We start from the raw sequence: 17,235 nt of genomic DNA, 5'->3' as shown, positions 1-17,235 counted from the left end.
TGACCCGGCCTCTACGGAGTGGGAGTTACCTCTGCTTCATCAACCTCTCCATTTTCCATCGACTAATGATTATGAGATCCAATTAGTTTTGCATCAACTTTTTGAAGTTCCCTCAGCCAAGCCTGAAGAATAGCGGCATTATGACTCCTGCTCAAAGAGATAGTAGTTACCGCAATCTCCTCAAGCTACCCTCACCCACACGCAGAATCACATCCACCTTTGTGGTGGTCGATTTGCAGAGCAACACCAACCGTGCTCCTTTCCTTGGCAAAGCTCTTACGAGAGTCCTAACTTTGGTTGATTCCTTGCCACTTAGTCTTTGTTTCAAGACAATGGCCACCCTCACTTCCCTAGACCTGCTCTTGGAAGATGCATCAATATGCTTTGATCTCACAGGTTCCAGAATGCTGTCAAGTCTTTGGTTCATAGCTCTCAAGCCCCTAATATTTGTTGCCCCTATATATCTTTATTGCTTTGATGTATTTTTTTTCTGGGATGTCCCCTTTGTTGTCTCTTAAACTAGCATTGTCCTTTTGTATGTTACTCTTTCATTAATTAATGAACGATAACATCTGTTTGTCCAAAAAAAAAAAATGGATTCTTAAACCAACAAGTACAACTAAATAAGAGTATCGTCTAATTAATATATAGATAGCACTTAGATGCGGTCGATCCAAACTAAGTAAAATTCAATTTGGATACATATACAATTTGAAACTTTGTTTCTAGAGGGATATAACACGGAAATCATACTTCGAACTGAGTCTGGTGCATGCTATAGGATATTTCAGAGAGGAATCTCAAAGAATGCACATAACGAATGACATATATTATCTCTTTTTTTTATGTGTTTCTTATGTATTGATTCCATATAAAATAATAACAATTATTCAAACAAAGTAGTATTACAGATATCGAATTAAAAAACGACAGTGTTTTTAAGGACACTTTCGGCGACCACCATGGGTGGTGAGGCTACCATAGCACTTGCACTTGTCGTAGTTTCCGTATGTGCCCGGTGGCACGCAGTTGCACCTGGCACAACAAGTCCCGCACGCTCGGTGACAAAGTTTCAGCCTACTCGAGAGCCTGCACCGTTCTTGGCATCTGCTCTTGCAATCTACAAAATGCACACAATTTCCATCAAAAAATTTAATAAATACATGTATATATATGTGGTTTTTTCTGTATATATAATTTCAAGGTGAACATATATGATAAATGATATCATTGTACTTACCGATTTTAGCGGCGTTGTTATTCGACGTCTGCATGAATATTATGAAAATATTGTTAGAACGTTACACAAAAAGTAGCGAAAATATAATCAAACAAGAAATATATTTGGCTGTTACATCATACCACCATATCGACGCCATGAACTAAGTCGAGGAGCTATGAGAAGAGAAGCAAGCACGACTTTGAATATATCCATGATTCTCAACGAGAGAAACTAATTTTTTTTCTTTTTATTTTTCTTGTTGCTGCTGTGAATAAAAGAGAACTATAGGAGACCTCTATTTATAAGCTTGGTCTATAGGCTTCTATTTTACATTGGTCAGTGATATAAGACATAAAAAGAATAAGCACAATTCAAGAACTTTGGTCAACTTGATTTTTATCAAATTTTGTGTATTGGTGAACACATTAGATGTATGTAATCAATATTCTTTATCACTTGAAATCAAGACATTGAAGAGGGTTACATTCATTCCCTAAATTACATAATAGTATGGCTTTACAAGATCATCTAACAAATAATTTTTCAATATGCTTCCTTATATTGTTCAATTCAGATGTATCTAGATTTGTTTCAGTTTTCAATTTGATCTTTTAAACTAATTTGATAGTTGATATCTTTATTAAAAAAGAAGAAAATAATATTTTCATCTTCGTCTTTCTTCCGTAGTTACCCATGAAACCTTAACACAAGATGTAGCTCTATCCGGAACTAAAATTTAGCAACCATTTTAACATTAGCGACAATAAATCCATCTCAAACATTTCATAAATTCTAAATTCTAGGTCATCAATTTGTTGATCTAATTTAATGAAATCAACCCAACAAAAGTAGGGAAAGAAAAAAAACAATGAGGATATTGTTTTGTTCAAAACGTAAGGATGATTGATGATGATCATTATGCAGCAAACAAAACACAACAAATAACTCAAGAAGAATAGATGAGATCTGTTATTGTAACAATTATAACTGTAATACACATACCCAACAAACCTTCTAGTTTTAGTGTACAAAATCTAACAACTAAGATCTTAACACTAACCAAAACCAAAAGTATAATTCAAGAACTTCAAATATCCAAATCATCATCAGGGTCCTCATCAGAATCAGGATGCTCATCGTCTGAATCTCTGAAATATATGATCTCCCCACCTTTAGCCGATGAAACCACATCCGTCTGCAAGACCATTGAAGACAATGGTGGTGTCTCAATCTTGCCATCCACAAGAGATCTCCGACCATCATAGATATCTGTCGATATTCCATTATCTGAAGAACAGAACCGTATCAAATAATGTTTTATCCATGACAACAGACATTAATGAGCTTAAATTCTCTGGCTTTACTCTATGTACACTCACCTTGGTGCTCAAAAGGAAGCACAACTTTTCCTTTCTCCACTCGCTCTTTCTCAGAAATCTGTAGATTGAATTGAACCTGAACCAAAAGAAACAATAATATGAGGCATACAACTTAATAGCAAGCATCAAACAAGCCAACGAAATAAGAAAGCAGAACATAAAAACTTGCCTTAGGCAAAAGGCTTTTAGTGGTTGCGACTACAGTATCCGCGGATGAAATGGATGAAAAGTTTATTCCCGATTGATCAACATGATATTCTTCAGACTGTAGGTACAAAGAGTTACAAGAGTGTTAACTAGATGATACTCATAAGGGTACAGAGAAAAGAGCAAGAGAGAGAACTCACCATGACTCTGACGCGTCCCTTTCTAAGCTTAAACCGAACATGGAACCGACCTTTACCGAAATCCTGATGAACCAAAAACAGGTTTTCTAAAGCATTCCTTTGTCCATCTTCAGATGGACACAAAGGTTCTAAGTTGGCTTTCATTGTGGATACATATTCAAGCGCATTTATGACCTTCTCTTGGTGAAGGTCAGTGTTTAATGACCAAAAGACACTGGAAATTTGCACTGCACAGAAAAATTCAACCATTGCTATCAAACCTAACAATGAACAAAACTAATAAACTAGGTGTTCAGGTTCATGTCGCAAAGTACCGTGGCTTCGAAGATCTGTTAAAAGACCAGAGACCAATGGCATGGACGAACGTCTTAGCAACTCATTCACCTAATTCAAAAAGTTTAGATATGAAAATCACTTCTCTTTCCGACAATCAATGCCTAAAAACTCAAAAGCAAAAGTTTGCTTACGGAATCTATAGCAACACAGAAACGTGTCTTCCCATCTCCAACCAACTCTGCAGCAAAATTAATCACTTAATATCTCATATAGACCTTTAGATAAAAAATCCAAACTGAAAAAATGATGCAATGTAGTAAAAAGAAGTACCTCTTCCCGCTTCAATGATTGAAGTTAAAAGCCTTTTCAAGTCACTCACACACTTGTGTAGCTTAATCAAACTTGAACCTCCACTAACACCAGTTGAAGGCTGATCAATCCAGCCTAGTGGATCAGCGTAACAATCCAAAACACGAATCCTTCAAATCAACAACCAATTGGTATTAAATACAAAAGAAGAGCACCCTCATACTACTCCACAAGCTACAAAACCTAAAATCACCATTTAGAAGATGAAGTGACAATGATTCCTTTTTGCTTCAACAATTGCAAATAGAACGAAGGGCTCCGTGAGAATGTGATCAACACGAGGCCCCTGAATAAAAAAAAACCAATACTTTAGCAGTAATGAAGCAATTGGAGATAAAATAATAGTAGAATTAGGGTTTGGGAGTGTACTGCGACTTGGATTTTCCAGCCAAGATTGATGAAGATAGATTTGTGAGGAGATAGCCAGAGACATCGAGTCCGAAAGGGGAAGCTACGGTTTCTTCAATGGTGAGAGCTGGTGCGAGTTCGCCTTCTTCTCCACCGTCTCTTAGCTTTCTGAAAATCGATTCCGCCATTGTTGAGAGATTCTCCTAAAGCTCTCTCTCCGGTGAAAAAAGTGGAAGCTTTGTTGCAACTTCAAAAGAGCGGCGAGGAAACAAACATCGGAAAAGTTCAAGGTTTATTGGGCTTTGTGATGTAGCCCAATGGGCTTTATTCAAAGAAACACTTGAGGGGGAACAAACATCGTGTCGTTTTTAAAAACAGGTAAAAACGTCAACCATTTTTTATAGAAACGAAATCAAAGTAAAGGAGAGAAGGTTTTAGGCCGGAGTTAAGGAGTGATCTGGATCCGCCGGCGAAGGAAGCAGCATCGGCACACTCGTCTCATTTCTATTGGCCGGAAATAAGAAAAAAAGGTAACCATTCTGCTTTTGTATGAATCTCACAGTCTTCTTCTTCTTCTTCTCCTTTTCCGATTAAATTTCTTAGAAATGGAATCGAGCTTTCTCGTGTTTATTTATCATTTCTGGTGTTTTTCGTACTCTAGCACTCTGTGTTTGTGAAAATGGAGTTAATTAGAGTTTTGATGTTCGTTTATTTTGTATTTCACTGTTACCGTAATATTGCACGGAAGCTGTTCGACGTATTTCCTGTTTAGCTCATCGCTTGTTTCCATGTCTCTGATATGGTTTGCGATGAAACCATTGTTGGGCTATTTCAGTTTTTTTTTCATACTATTCCGTGTGATGATTCGAGTGGTAGAGAGACGAAATTTGCTGCCTTGATGTGTTCTGTGTACATGAGATTTTAACTAAGCAAACTTTTGTATTAATGGTTTGGTTTTTTATCTTGATGATTCTGATTCTGTAGGAAAAGGGGAAAATGGAAGCCAAGTTTTTTCGGTTCTTGAAGATAGTTGGAGTTGGATACAAAGCCAGAGCTGAGGAAACAGGACGTTTCTTATACCTCAAATTGGGTTACAGTCACGAAGTCGAACTTGCGGTTCCTCCAGCGGTTCGGGTCTTCTGTTTTAAGAACAATGTGGTTTGCTGCACCGGAATCGATAAGCAGAGAGTGCATCAGTTTGCTGCAACAGTAAGGAGTTGCAAACCCCCTGAACCTTATAAGGGCAAAGGCATCATGTACATTGACGAAGTTGTCAAGAAGAAGCAAGGAAAGAAGTCGAAATGATCTCTCTCTCTCTCTCTTTTTATATGCAGAGGCAACTTTCACCTTTTTGTGGTAGATTATGTGATTGGATTTGCTTATCAATAAGTTTTATTTGGATGTATGAAACATCATTTTGTTGTTAAGTCTCTTTCAATTAAACAAAATGAGAAGGGTTCGTCTTCCAAACTTAGATTGTATCTTTGTTGAATCATTGTTACAATAGGACTGAAAGAAAGCTTACATGCCAAAATGAAATCACTTGAACAGCATACTACAAATCGTCTAGTAGAGCATGCCATTGTGCAATGCACTAGGTGAAGAACAAAGAGATTAGTCAGTCAAGCATGTAAATCCTGGAGGCAATGTCTTGAACCAACCAATCGAAACCCTCCAACAAACCTTCACCCGTGTATGCGCTGCAACCCACGATTTTCCAGTGCCGGCTTTTATCCATGGACTCCAAGTTTAGCACCTTCACAAGCAAGAAGATGGAACTTAACCCATTAACCTTCACTAAAGTTGAGAAAGAACTCCTTTCTAGACAGAGAGACCAAACGATTCAACCATATAAACCCGACTTCCAAAAACTCGTTTCTATATATGGTCACAAAAGTTACAAAAAAACCTCACTTTGCCAATTTCATCAGGAGTAAGTGCACCTTGAATATCCTGCTTATTTGCTAGTATCAGCAAAGATGACCCAGCTAGCCTCTGCCATTTGAATATAGATCATCATCTTCTTCATCATAAAAAGCACCAAAAGCTTTAAACTACAAAAGCTTTTTAGAGACTATATATGAATGAATATACATACCTCTTCTTTCAAGAGATTGTCAAGTTCCATCTTACAATCATCTAACCTCCTAAGATCAGAACTATCAACCACCCAAACCAACCCATCAGTCTGCTCAAAGTAGTTCCTCCAATACGATCTTATAGTCTTTTGCCCACCAACATCCCATATATTAAGCGTATACCTACACAACCATCATTCACAAAATATTAAACATTTGCCTGTAAACTGTTCGATCATATTCCTGAACCAATAACACGAAACTACAAGAGCAGAGAGAAGTAGAGCTTTACTTACTTTTGGTAAACAATGGTTTTGATGTTGAATCCAAGAGTTGGACTAATCACACTTGTGTCTTCTCCGTTTATTTTCAGTACAATCGTCGTCTTCCCAGAGTTATCAAGTCCACTACCAAAACAAAATCCCAAAATCAGAACAACATCATATAAACGTATGATTAGATTCGGAGAAGGTGTAACGAGTTTTGGTATCTGAGACATACACCATGAGAATACGCATCTCCTTCTCTTTCTTCTTGATCTTCCGGATTATGCTTAACAGTCCCATTTCTCACCAAAAAAAGATTTTATAAGATTGAAAAATCAATACGAGATCAATGGTTTTTCTACTCAGTATCTGATTTCGGAGACGTTTTTACCGATTCCGCTGTGGTTTTCGTCACCGACGACGACGGAGATGGCTGCTCTGAATTAAGGATGCGATTTTCCAACGGAGAAGACAATCGACGGTAATGATGGGCCAAACATAACGGGCTTTTAGTAACAAAATAGTTAAGCCCAAAGGGTGTATTATTGATCTGTGTATTATTATTATATATAACAAGATCTTGACTCTTGCGACTATCCCTGCCACTTCGGTTTATTTGGTTCGGTTAGTTCGCCTTTCGGTTTATTTTTATTTTTAAAAAAGTTACCAAACTTAACCGAAATAAAATTCGGTTCGGTTAGTTCAGTTTTCGGTTTTTTCGGGTTTGAAGATTAAAACTGAAATAACCGATTTTTGTCTTTCTTTAAAAAAAATATAGAGTTGAATATATTAGACCAGATATAAATATTGGGCATTTTAGCAAAATTGTTGGACCAGTTAAAATTTAAAAACTGGGCTTGAATATATTAGACCCATTAACATTTTTTTTCTTTTTTTAAATGAGCGTTTTCTCCAACGAAGAGAAGAGTCTCTTCCGACGAGTCGACGAGTTGGAGACACACCGGCGGCAAAACTTTAAAGGCGAAGCTTGCAGATCCGATCGAATGACATAACGAAGAAAAAAAAAGATATTCGTAAGAAGAGGAAGAAGATATAGAACGAAGAGGAGGAAGAATAGAATAGATAGAAGAGATAAAACGAAGAAGAAGACAGATGAGGGAAAGAAAAAGAAGAAGACGAACAAGGGTAAGAAGTAAGAACTAAGAAGAAAGAGAAGTAGAAGAGATCTGTCATTGAAGAAGTCGGAATCGAACGGCTAATTAGGTTAGGTTAGATTAGAATTAGAAGAAGTTAGGGTTTTGTTTATACTTCGGTTAACCGATCGGTTCAGGCAAACCGAACCGAAATAACCGATAACCGAATACCCAAAATAATTAATACCGATCGTTTCAGCTCTTATAACCTAAACCAAACCGAACACCTAAAATCTCGGTTCGGTTCGGTTTGATTTTTTCGGTTCGGTTTTTTGTCCTAGGACTACTTGCGACAAAACATTGGAAGAACTAAACTGAAATTGTATTAAGTAATGTTTCGTTATATTATAATGAATAAAATCTAAAACGTTACATCAGTACTGAAAACCAGAACTAAACAAACTTGAATCTTAAGGAAACAAGAAAAAGAAAAACAGAGTTTGCAAAATTACAACCATTGAACCATTAATTAGATAAAGTTTGATTAGCTAATTTCAAACCAAATAAACATGAAAACTTTAGTGATGGGGCTGGGGTATGAAAGTGCTTAACCACTTTGAGAGGCGGTCCATAGCTGACAAATCCATCTTCTTGGAAAAATCGGTGAAAGTAACGGCTTTGGGTAATGGTCCTACCACAACTCGAAGCTTAAGCCCAGCCGCGCAGTGACCCGTCTCTGAGGTAATGAAATAGTGAACTCCTGGTTTGGTGAGCGTAACGAGATCATGGCTCGTCTTGTGCACGGCTATGCGAGAAGACGGGTTGCAGGTTATGAATTCAAGGTCACCGCTAATCTCTAAGATGTCGTTTACTTGGTTGTCGTATTCGAAAAGTAGACTATCTCCTACATGAAACAATTTGTTTTCACTCCACTTGTTAAAGTAGTCACTCTCTTCAGGAACGCTCCATGCTTTAGAGTCACCGACCCTGTAGATTTCCCCGGAAGGAAGAATCTTGCTCGGTGGTGGTGGAGGAATAGGACGTGACAGTTCATGAACAACAAGAACGTCGAGCCTCTGTCCAAGTGTGCATTGAGCTTGATTTGAGCTGATGAAGTAGTGATCTCCGGGTTCCGTGAAGGTTACCACATCATGTCCTGTCCTGTAGACAGCTTTAGGAGAAAAAGTATCGCAGAATTCTAATTCTAAATGAAGGAAGTGACTCAGGTTTTAGTCTTCAGAATGGCTAAGTGTGTAGAAGACTCTTGGTAGAAAAGAGGGTTTGATCTCTTAACCTAACAGGAGGATCACGTGAGAAGCACATGGGACGGTTGACAAGTTTATTCGGCGTTGACTCTCTTATAAGCTGATCTTTATCTCTTTCGAAAAGGAGAGAGAAGTTTGTTATGATCTTGAGGTAGTTAGATCGGGAGAGAGAGTGAGAAGAGAGAAGCTTGAGAGATCTTGTAATCGGATTGATTCAAAGGTTCTAGTGGATTCCGGAGTGATATCTCTGGCGAGACGTAGCGTTCCGATTTTGGCGTGAACTCGTAAAACTCGCTGTGTTTTTTACATTCTTTCATTTTCTCGTTTTATATTCATTTTGTTTCATGTTCTTTGACATTCGATTCAAAGGTGTTGTGAGTTATCTGAGGTAGATAACCTCACAAATTGGTATCAGATCTTACAGTTGGTTGAGCGGTGGTTTGAATCGGAGATGTTTGGGGTTCCAATTGCGGTTTTCGATGGCTCTGGTGACTTCTCTTTGTGGAAGACAAGGATTCAAGCTCATCTGAGTGTAATCGGGTTGAAGGATGTGTTGACGGAGAAGTCTCCGGATCCTGCACTCACGGAGGAAGAAGAACAAGATCCAGAGGAAAAGAAGAAACGCGAATCAGATGCGGCAGCAAGGTTAGAGGGATGCGATGAGGCGAAGAACGTAATCTTTCTTAATGTTGCGGACAAGGTGCTCAGGAAAATTGAGCTATGTGATGCGACGGCTGAGGCTTGGGCTACGTTGGACAAGATGTTCCAACCTACATCTCTTCCACATCGAGTCTATTCGCAGCTAAACTTTTACACATTCAAGATGCAAGACAGTAAGAAGATTGATGAGAATATAGATGATTTCTTAAAGATTGTGCTATAAGTGGATTGAGAAGAATAAGGGGAAGTCTACTGGATCTGATAAGGGAGAGGTTAGCTTGGCTAAAGCTGGATCAGATTCAGATCATGCGATGGTTTTAATGGCTGAGGAGACTACTTTGTGTGTATCAGGAAACTCAGATGAATGGGTTCTTGATACATGTTGCTCTTTTCACATTACTCCAAGGAGAGACTGGTTTCAAGACTTTAAGGAGTTAGATGCAGGTCTTGTGAAAATGGGAAACAACACTTATTCTCAGGTTAAGGGAATAGGTAATGTCAAGATAAGAAACTCTGATGGGACATAGGTTATCTTGACAGAGGTGAGGTACATGCCAACCATGTCGAGAAATCTAATCTCTTTGGGAACTCTTGATGATAGGGGATGCTGGTTCAAGTCATAGAATGGTGTTTTAAGAGTCTTGAAGGGTTGTTCAACAATTTTGAAAGGTCAGAGGAGAGAAACATTGTATATTCTTCAGGAAAAAGCAGAAACAGGTGAGTCTAATGTTTCAGAGAACTCCAAAGATGAGACTACTCTATGGCATAGTCGCTTAGGTCATATGAGTCAAAAGGGGATGGAGATCCTGGTTAAGAAAGGATGCTTGAACAAGGAAGTTATCAGTGAATTAAAGTTTTGCGAGGATTGTGTATTTGGTAAGAATCATCGGGTGAGCTTCGCATCAGTGCAGCATGTGACTAAAGAAAAGCTTGGTTATGTGCATTCAGACTTGTGGGGCTCTCCCCACAATCCACCATCACTAGGTAACTGTCAGTATTTCATCTCCTTTATAGATGACTATTCAAGGAAAGTCTGGATTTATTTTCTGAAGAAGAAGGATGAAGCGTTTGAGAAATTTGTTGAATGGAGGACAATGGTGGAGAACCAGTCTGAAAGGAAGGTAAAGAAACTGAGAACCAACAATGGTTTGGAGTATTGCAATCACCAGTTCGATAAATTTTGTAAAGATGCAGGGATCGTGAGGCATAAGACGTGTGCATACACCCCTCAACAGAATGGTGTCGCTGAACGATTGAACAGAACTATTATGGATAAGGTGCGAAGCATGTTGAGTGAGAGTGGTCTTGAGAAGAGGTTTTAGGCGGAGGCGGCTGCAACCGCGGTTTATTTGATTAACAGATCACCCTCCACGGCTATCGACTTTGCTTTGCTGGAGGAGAAGTGGACCAATGCGATACCGGATCTAAGTATGCTGAGAAGATTTCGCTGCTTAGTGTATGTACATGCTGATCAAGGTAATCTCAATCCAAGAGCTAAGAAAGGAGTTTTTATGAGCTATCCTGAAGGAGTTAAGGGCTATAAGGAGTGGCTTCTGGAGGATTGTAAATGTGTGATCAGTCGAAATGTGTTGTTCAAAGAAGATGTTATGTATAAAGATCTGAAGAATGGTACTACAATTGTTCCTTATGAGACAGTACTGGAATCTGATGAAGACAAGTCAGATGGAACTGATCAAGGTGGAGTAGAACGAGTGGCTTGTGTTCGAGGTGGAGCTCCTGTTGTTTCAGATCCGATAGTCGTTACTACGGGTCAAAGTAATGACCCAGAGAATCAATAGGATGGTCAGGAGGGATCAGATTCTGAAGAAGAAAGTGAAGACCTGAGTGATTACCAGTTAGTAAGAGACATAGGGAAGAGGGTAATCAAGTTTAACAAGAAGTACAATGAGTCTAACATGGTGGGATATGCTTATTACACATAAGATGGTGGTAAGGCAGAACCTAAGTCTTATCAAGAGGCGCTTATGGATCCTGATTGGGAGTTCTGGAACGAAGCTATGAAAGAGGAAATGAAGTCCATGAAGAAGAATCATACCTAGGATCTCAGAGACAAACTAGATAACAAAAAGGTAATAGGATGCAGTTGGGTTTTTACCAGAAAAGCAGGAATACTGGGTGTAGAAGCTCCTAGGTTTAAAGCTAGACTTGTAGCTAAGGGCTTCACACAGAGAGAAGGTATTGATTATACTGAGATTTTCTCACCAGTTGTCAAACATGTTTCCATCAGATATATTTTATCAATGGGTACACAGTTTGATATGGAGTTGCAACAAATGGATGTTAAGACAGCTTTTCTGCATGGATTTGTTGAGGAAGAAATTGTGATGGCTCAGCCTGAGGGGTTTGTTGATCAAGGCTGTCCAGAAAAGGTATGTTTTCTCAAAAGATCCCTTTATGGTCTTAAGCAATCACCTAGGCAGTGGAACCTTAGGTTTGATGAGTTCATGAGGAGTATAGGTTTTGTAAGAAGCGCCTATGATAGCTGTATATATTGGAAGATACTTGAGAATGATACTTGTATCTATTTGTTGCTATATGTCGATGAACTATTGATTGCTTCGGGTTATAAGGCTCAAGTGTGTGTGTTAAAGAAGTTGTTGAGTGAGGAGTTTGAAATGAAGGATTTAGGAGATGCTAAAAAGATCTTAGGAATGGAGATTACTAGAGATCGGTCTGCAGGAACTTTGACTTTGTCACAAGAAGAATATGTTAAGAAGGTGTTAAGGACCTTTAAAATGGATCAGTCAAAGGCAGTACCTACTCCAATGGGAGTGCATTTCCAGTTAAGAACAGCTACTGATGAGGAGTATAAAGATCAGTATGCTAGGATGAGGATTGTTCCTTATGCGAATACGGTTGGTAGTGTGATGTATTCGATGATAGGTACTCGACCTGATCTTGCTTATCCGGTGGGCGTTATAAGTCGGTACATGAGTCGACCTTTAAAGGACCACTGGCAAGCTGCAAAATGGGTTTTGAGGTATATGAGAGGAACAGAGAAGAAGAAACTCTGTTATCGCAAGAATGAAGACTTTATCTTGAGAGGATATTGTGATTCGGATTATGCTAATAATGGTGATAACATGAGGTCAACTTCAGGTTATGTTTTTACGGTTGGTGGTAACACGATCAGTTGGAAGTCAAGATTACAAAAGGTTGTTGCATCTCGACAACAGAAGCCGAGTATATGGCTTTTACAGAGGCTGTAAAAGAGGCTATTTGGCTAAAGGGTTTTGCAGAGGAGATTGGTTTTCCTCAAGGTGCTGTGGAGGTTCACTGTGATTCTCAAAGTGCTATTGCATTGGCTAAGAATTCGGTGCATCATGAGAGAACTAAATAAATTGATATCAGACTACACTTTATTAGAGATATCATTAGTGAAGGTATCGTGAAGCTTATGAAGATAGCAAGTGAGTGCAACCCAACGGATATCTTCACTAAGGTTTTACCAGTGGACAAGTTTGAGGGAGCATTGCAAATGCTCCGAGTTCATGACAATTAAGCGGTTAAGCTCAAGAACCAGAGTGGTGTAACTCTGAGAATTAAGAGTGGTAATACTCAAGTACTGGAGGTGGGATCCAAGGGACTAGAACAAAAAGCCAAGTGGAGCTAACCAGAGTCAAGGTGGAGAATTGAAGGAAGTGACTCAGGTTTTAGTCTTCAAAATTGGTTAAGTGTGTAGAAGACTCTTGGTAGAAAAGAGGGTTTGATCTCTTAAGCTAACAGGAGGAGCACGTGAGAAGCACGTGCGACGGTTGACAAGTTTATTCACCGTTGACTCTCTTATAAGCTGATCTTTATCTCTTTCGAAAAGGAGAGAGAAGTTTGTTACGATCTTGAGGTAGTTTGATCGGGAGAGAGAGTGAGAAGAGAAAAGCTTGAGAGAAACTCTTTTAACCTCTCTAATCTACATAAGTGATATGATTCTCCCAAGGAATCGGCACCTTCGAGTTGGTAGATAGAGACACCTTAATTCTAAAGACGATGAAGCCTCAAGAATAAGGATGGTGGAACGAATGGTCCCACAAGAGTTGCGGAAAGACTCTTGATATACCGGTTTGATCTTTCAGCCTCGCACCAAAAAGATCGGATCTCTCAGCTTCGCACTAAGGAGATCGGGGTTTTGACTATTGGAATCACACCAAATAGTCGATTTTGATTGTTGGAATCACACCAAGCAATCGGTTTTGTTCACAAAGAACAAAAGAGAATCACTCTCAAAAGAAAAGAAAAGGTTTTGATAAAAAGTTGGATTGATTATTTCTTTGCTCTTACATGAGTTTATATAGTAAAAGAAACTTGGTAACAAAACAAAGTATTAACTATTCTTGAAACTAAAAACAATAAAGATAGATAGTTGAATGAAGATTCAACTCTTGGTGCATGTATCTCTTCCTCCAAAGTGACTCTTGGTGCATGTATCTCTTATTTTCGTCACTCCCCTTTGACCATAAAATAAAGTGATTATTTTGGGTTTTTTTGGACTTGAATTAGGTTCAAAGTGGGCTGGACTTGATAGGTATCATCCCCAACAGAATTTCCCATGCTCTCTTTGGCCACAAGCTCTTGAATAAGCCCATTTAGTGCATTCCTTAGCTGCTTAGCTTTTGCTCTAGTCATTGGTCCTTCAGGTACAAGTAATGGTTCATCAGCTACAAGCTCCTTAGGGTCAAGCTCAACAACATATTCCTCAGGTTCAAGCTCAGCTACAAGCTGTTTCTCATTAGCTCCATCCATGATCACATCATCCCCTCCTCTTGAAAAGGATTTGTCCTCAAATCTGGATCATCTGCCACAAAAGGAACTAAATCAGAAACATTAAAGCTTGAACTCACATTGTACTTACCTTGAAGATCAAGTTGGTAAGCACTGTCATTAATATTTCTTGTGATCTCAAAGGGTCCATCGATTCTAGGCATCAGTTTTGACTTCCTTTCAGCTGGAAACCGCTTTTCTCAAGTGAACCCACACTTGGTCTCCAGGTTTGAATACCAGCTTGCGCCTTCCTTTGTTAGCTTGTTTTGCATACTGCTTTGTCTTCTCCTCAATGTTTATTCTAGCTTTCTCATGGATCTGTTTGACAAGGTCAGCTTTATTTTTCCCATCCAAGCTAGCTCTTTCACTCAAAGGTAGAGGGGTTAGATCCAATGGAGATAAAGGATTAAAGCCATAAACGATTTGAAACGGAGAAAACTTAGTTGAAGAATGAACAGATGATTGTATGCAAACTCAACATGTGGTTAACATTCATCCCAAGTTCTAATGTTCTTTTTGATCAAAGCTCGCAAGACAGTAGAAAAAGTTCTATTAACTACTTCATTTTGACCATCAGTTTGTGGATGACAAGTAGTAGAGAATAGCAACTTAGTTCCTAGTTTAAACCAAAGTGTTTTCCAGAAGTAACTCAAAAACTTTGTATCCCTATCAGAAACAGTTGACTTCGGAACTCTATGTAAACGAACAATTTCCTTGAAGAACAACTCAACAATATGCAAAGCATTATCAGTTTTGTGACAAGGTATGAAATACACGATTTTAGAAAATCGATCAATGATCACAAAAACTGAATCTTTACCAGTCCTAGTTATAGGCAAACCAAGCACAAAATCCATAGAAATATCATGCCAAGGCTGAGTAGGAATAGGATGTCGATCCTTTACCGTGATGTTGCTAATGGCTATACAATCAACACACATGCGCCAACTTCCATCCTTTTTGGGCACAAGTAGGACTGGGACCGCACATGGGCTCATGCTCTATCTGACATGTCCCTTCTCCATGAGCTCATTAACTTGTCTTTGCAGCTCCAATGTCTCCACAAGATTAGTACTATAAGCTGGTGGGTTTGGAAGTGATGCACCCGGAACAAAGTCTATTTGGTGTTTAATACCACGTATAGGTGGTAAGCCTTTCAGATTGTCCTCCGGGAATACGTCCTCAAAATCCTGCAAAAAAAGGTTATCTCACTCGGTAACACCGGTGCAAGGTCAGAGAAACTCATGAGAGTTTCTTTGTAAATAAACATAATCAAAGGTTGTTTTGAAAATAAAGTTCTCTTAATCTCTCCTTTTCTCACAAAGAAATTTGAATACCTCACGAGTTTGCTCTCATAGGCCTTTGACTTGGTTTTTCTCAAACTCTCGCTCTCTTTTTGGTGAATGGTGTTTGTGGGGTCTCTCATGGTGTTTATTTCTTTCCTTTGCTTGAGAATCAACAGATCTTGATAAACTTCATGAGGTGTCAACGAGATTAAGATGATCTTCTTGCCTTTGAACTCACGGTTGGTGAAACCATCGTGGCTTGTTCTCCGGTCAGATTGCCATGGTCTTCCCAAAAGAATATGACTTGCCTCCATAGGTAGAACATCGCACAAAACCTCATCCTCATATTTCCCAATGACAATAGGAACCTTTACTTGGATACTAACCTTCATCTCACCATCATCATTAAGCCATTGTAGCTTATATGGCTTTGGGTGCTTCTCCGTAGTCAGCCCAAGCTTCTTAACCATTATTTCACTCGCCACATTAGTACAATTCCCGCCTTCAATTATGAGACAGCATACCTTATCTCGGACATGTCACCTTGTATGAAATAGATTCTCCCTTTGCTCATGTTCCACAATCGCAGTTTGAACACTAAATGACCTCATTGCCACCAATATCTCGCCTTTTGCTGGATTTTCTTCAAGTTCTTCTAATGAATCAGAAACCACCTCTTCATTTTCTGATTCGATCTCTCCATTCTCCAAGAGAATCATGGTTCTTTTGTTGGAGCACTCATTTGCATAGTGTCCTCTCCCATGACACTTATAACATGTCACATCACGAGCTTGGGTTCTGGTAGCCTCAGCTTTGTCTTTGGTAACTTGATTGGCAACAAATGGCTTCGCTTCAACCTTTGGAAGAGCAACTGAATTTTCTTCCTTCTGGTAACTTGGTTTTGGGTTAGATGAACCAACACCATAAGTTATCCGCGTAGAACTTCTTTCTCTTGAGTTTCTTTTCTACCAAGATTGCTTTATGTAACATCTCTTCAATCTCCACATAATGCTCCATCTCAAGTCTATCCTGGACATCTCGGTTCAACCCACTCATAAATCTAGCCATAGTTGCTTCTCGGTCCTCAACCACATCAGCTCTTATGAAAAGAATCTCCATCTCATGATAGTAATCCTCCACACTTCGACTTCCCTGAGTTAGTCTCCTTAGCTTTTGATGCAGATCGCGATGGTAATGGCCACTAACGAATCTTCTCCTCATGATAGCTTCATCTCAGCCCAAGTCTCAATCGAATATTCACCATTACGTCTTCGTGAAGTCACCAACTGATCCCACCAGCTAAGCGCATACTCACTAAACTCAACAGCCGCCATTCGAACCTTATTGATCTCGGAATAGTGCTGAAAATTGAAAACTTTTTCTACCTTATTCTCCTAGTCCAAGTAGACATCTGGACCGTTCTTCCCAATGAATGGTGGAATTTTAAAATTCATTCCTCCAATGTCGTCATTGATTCTTTCTCTGCCTTCTCGCACACGTTTATGTCTTCTTTGGCCTCCTTGAGATGAGTTCCCACACGACTGTAGTATTCGTCAGCTCCTTCATATCTTGGCAGTCTTAACTGTTCGCCTACTCCCCTCGGTTGATTAGGCAAATTTTGTGGTTGCCTTTGTTGTGCTTCTGCTTGAACTTCGTCCAATCTTTCATAGACGACATTCATCTCAACCCTCAACAACCACTGCATTTCTCCCAACAACGCTTCCATTTGGATAGTTGGAATTCTCCCAGGTTGTTCTACTTCATGGTTGCTATTTTCTCCGTCAGCCATATTAAAGAAACCTGCAAAAATGAATAAACTCGTTAAAAGTAAAAAGTTCCTCACAAGTGTTTACTCTTAAGTGTTTCGCT

The 17,235-nt window shown here is 39.1% G+C and overlaps 5 protein-coding genes and 1 pseudogene across 6 annotated transcripts; 1 reads left to right on the top strand and 5 right to left on the bottom strand.

The window, feature by feature from the left end:
• On the bottom strand, positions 852–1,435 carry LOC104767199 (annotated as a pseudogene).
• Positions 2,156–4,187, bottom strand: LOC104767197 (elongator complex protein 5-like). 2 transcript variants are annotated; one of them, XM_010491244.2, is made up of 9 exons: positions 3,963–4,187; positions 3,787–3,879; positions 3,555–3,703; positions 3,416–3,462; positions 3,263–3,332; positions 2,949–3,175; positions 2,771–2,866; positions 2,602–2,677; positions 2,156–2,509 (listed from the first exon to the last, which is right to left on the bottom strand). In XM_010491244.2, the coding sequence occupies exons 1-9, from the start codon at positions 4,127–4,129 to the stop codon at positions 2,310–2,312; spliced, it is 1,125 nt and encodes a 374-aa protein (XP_010489546.1). In that variant the 5' UTR covers positions 4,130–4,187; the 3' UTR covers positions 2,156–2,309. The 2 variants fall into 2 exon arrangements, with proteins under 2 accessions (XP_010489546.1, XP_010489547.1); XM_010491245.2 differs by lacking the exon at positions 3,787–3,879.
• Positions 4,339–5,415, top strand: LOC109131058 (60S ribosomal protein L6, mitochondrial-like). Its single transcript, XM_019241582.1, has 2 exons — positions 4,339–4,470; positions 4,924–5,415. The coding sequence occupies exon 2, from the start codon at positions 4,938–4,940 to the stop codon at positions 5,244–5,246; it is 309 nt and encodes a 102-aa protein (XP_019097127.1). The 5' UTR covers positions 4,339–4,470; positions 4,924–4,937; the 3' UTR covers positions 5,247–5,415.
• LOC104767196 (ADP-ribosylation factor-like protein 2) lies at positions 5,380–6,803 on the bottom strand. The gene is made up of 6 exons (XM_010491243.2): positions 6,677–6,803; positions 6,521–6,587; positions 6,316–6,426; positions 6,040–6,202; positions 5,856–5,936; positions 5,380–5,697 (listed from the first exon to the last, which is right to left on the bottom strand). Exons 2-6 carry the CDS (start codon positions 6,583–6,585, stop codon positions 5,560–5,562), a joined length of 558 nt encoding a protein of 185 aa, XP_010489545.1. The 5' UTR covers positions 6,586–6,587; positions 6,677–6,803; the 3' UTR covers positions 5,380–5,559.
• Positions 7,958–8,702, bottom strand: LOC104768212. The gene is made up of 2 exons (XM_010492136.1): positions 8,674–8,702; positions 7,958–8,540 (listed from the first exon to the last, which is right to left on the bottom strand). Exons 1-2 carry the CDS (start codon positions 8,700–8,702, stop codon positions 7,958–7,960), a joined length of 612 nt encoding a protein of 203 aa, XP_010490438.1.
• On the bottom strand, positions 15,082–15,836 carry LOC104768211. The gene is made up of 2 exons (XM_010492135.1): positions 15,402–15,836; positions 15,082–15,270 (listed from the first exon to the last, which is right to left on the bottom strand). Exons 1-2 carry the CDS (start codon positions 15,834–15,836, stop codon positions 15,082–15,084), a joined length of 624 nt encoding a protein of 207 aa, XP_010490437.1.

The sequence above is a fragment of the Camelina sativa genome, chromosome 19, assembly GCF_000633955.1.
Source record: "Camelina sativa cultivar DH55 chromosome 19, Cs, whole genome shotgun sequence".
Classification (NCBI taxonomy): domain Eukaryota; kingdom Viridiplantae; phylum Streptophyta; class Magnoliopsida; order Brassicales; family Brassicaceae; genus Camelina; species Camelina sativa.
Note: the sequence above shows the minus strand (reverse complement) of the source record. Positions and strands in the feature narration are given on the sequence as shown.

Bases quoted from the DNA above. Each gene is read 5' to 3' on its own strand.
- LOC104767197 (XM_010491244.2), bottom strand. From the start codon at position 4,129: ATGGCGGAATCGATTTTCAGAAAGCTAAGAGACGGTGGAGAAGAAGGC. The intron at 2,867-2,948 runs GTGAGTTCTCTC...TTGTACCTACAG, and splicing joins AGGGACGCGTCAGAGTCATG to TCTGAAGAATATCATGTTGA. The intron at 2,510-2,601 runs GTGAGTGTACAT...TCTGTTCTTCAG, and splicing joins GCTTCCTTTTGAGCACCAAG to ATAATGGAATATCGACAGAT.
- LOC109131058 (XM_019241582.1), top strand. From the start codon at position 4,938: ATGGAAGCCAAGTTTTTTCGGTTCTTGAAGATAGTTGGAGTTGGATAC.
- LOC104767196 (XM_010491243.2), bottom strand. From the start codon at position 6,585: ATGGGACTGTTAAGCATAATCCGGAAGATCAAGAAGAAAGAGAAGGAG. The intron at 5,937-6,039 runs GTATGTATATTC...TTCAAATGGCAG, and splicing joins ACAATCTCTTGAAAGAAGAG to AGGCTAGCTGGGTCATCTTT. The intron at 5,698-5,855 runs GTGAGGTTTTTT...TTGCTTGTGAAG, and splicing joins CTCCTGATGAAATTGGCAAA to GTGCTAAACTTGGAGTCCAT.
- LOC104768212 (XM_010492136.1), bottom strand. From the start codon at position 8,702: ATGTGCTTCTCACGTGATCCTCCTGTTAG. The intron at 8,541-8,673 runs GTTAAGAGATCA...AGCTGTCTACAG, and splicing joins TCACGTGATCCTCCTGTTAG to GACAGGACATGATGTGGTAA.
- LOC104768211 (XM_010492135.1), bottom strand. From the start codon at position 15,836: ATGGTTAAGAAGCTTGGGCTGACTACGGAGAAGCACCCAAAGCCATAT. The intron at 15,271-15,401 runs GTGAGAAAAGGA...CTTTTTTTGCAG, and splicing joins TGAGGTATTCAAATTTCTTT to GATTTTGAGGACGTATTCCC.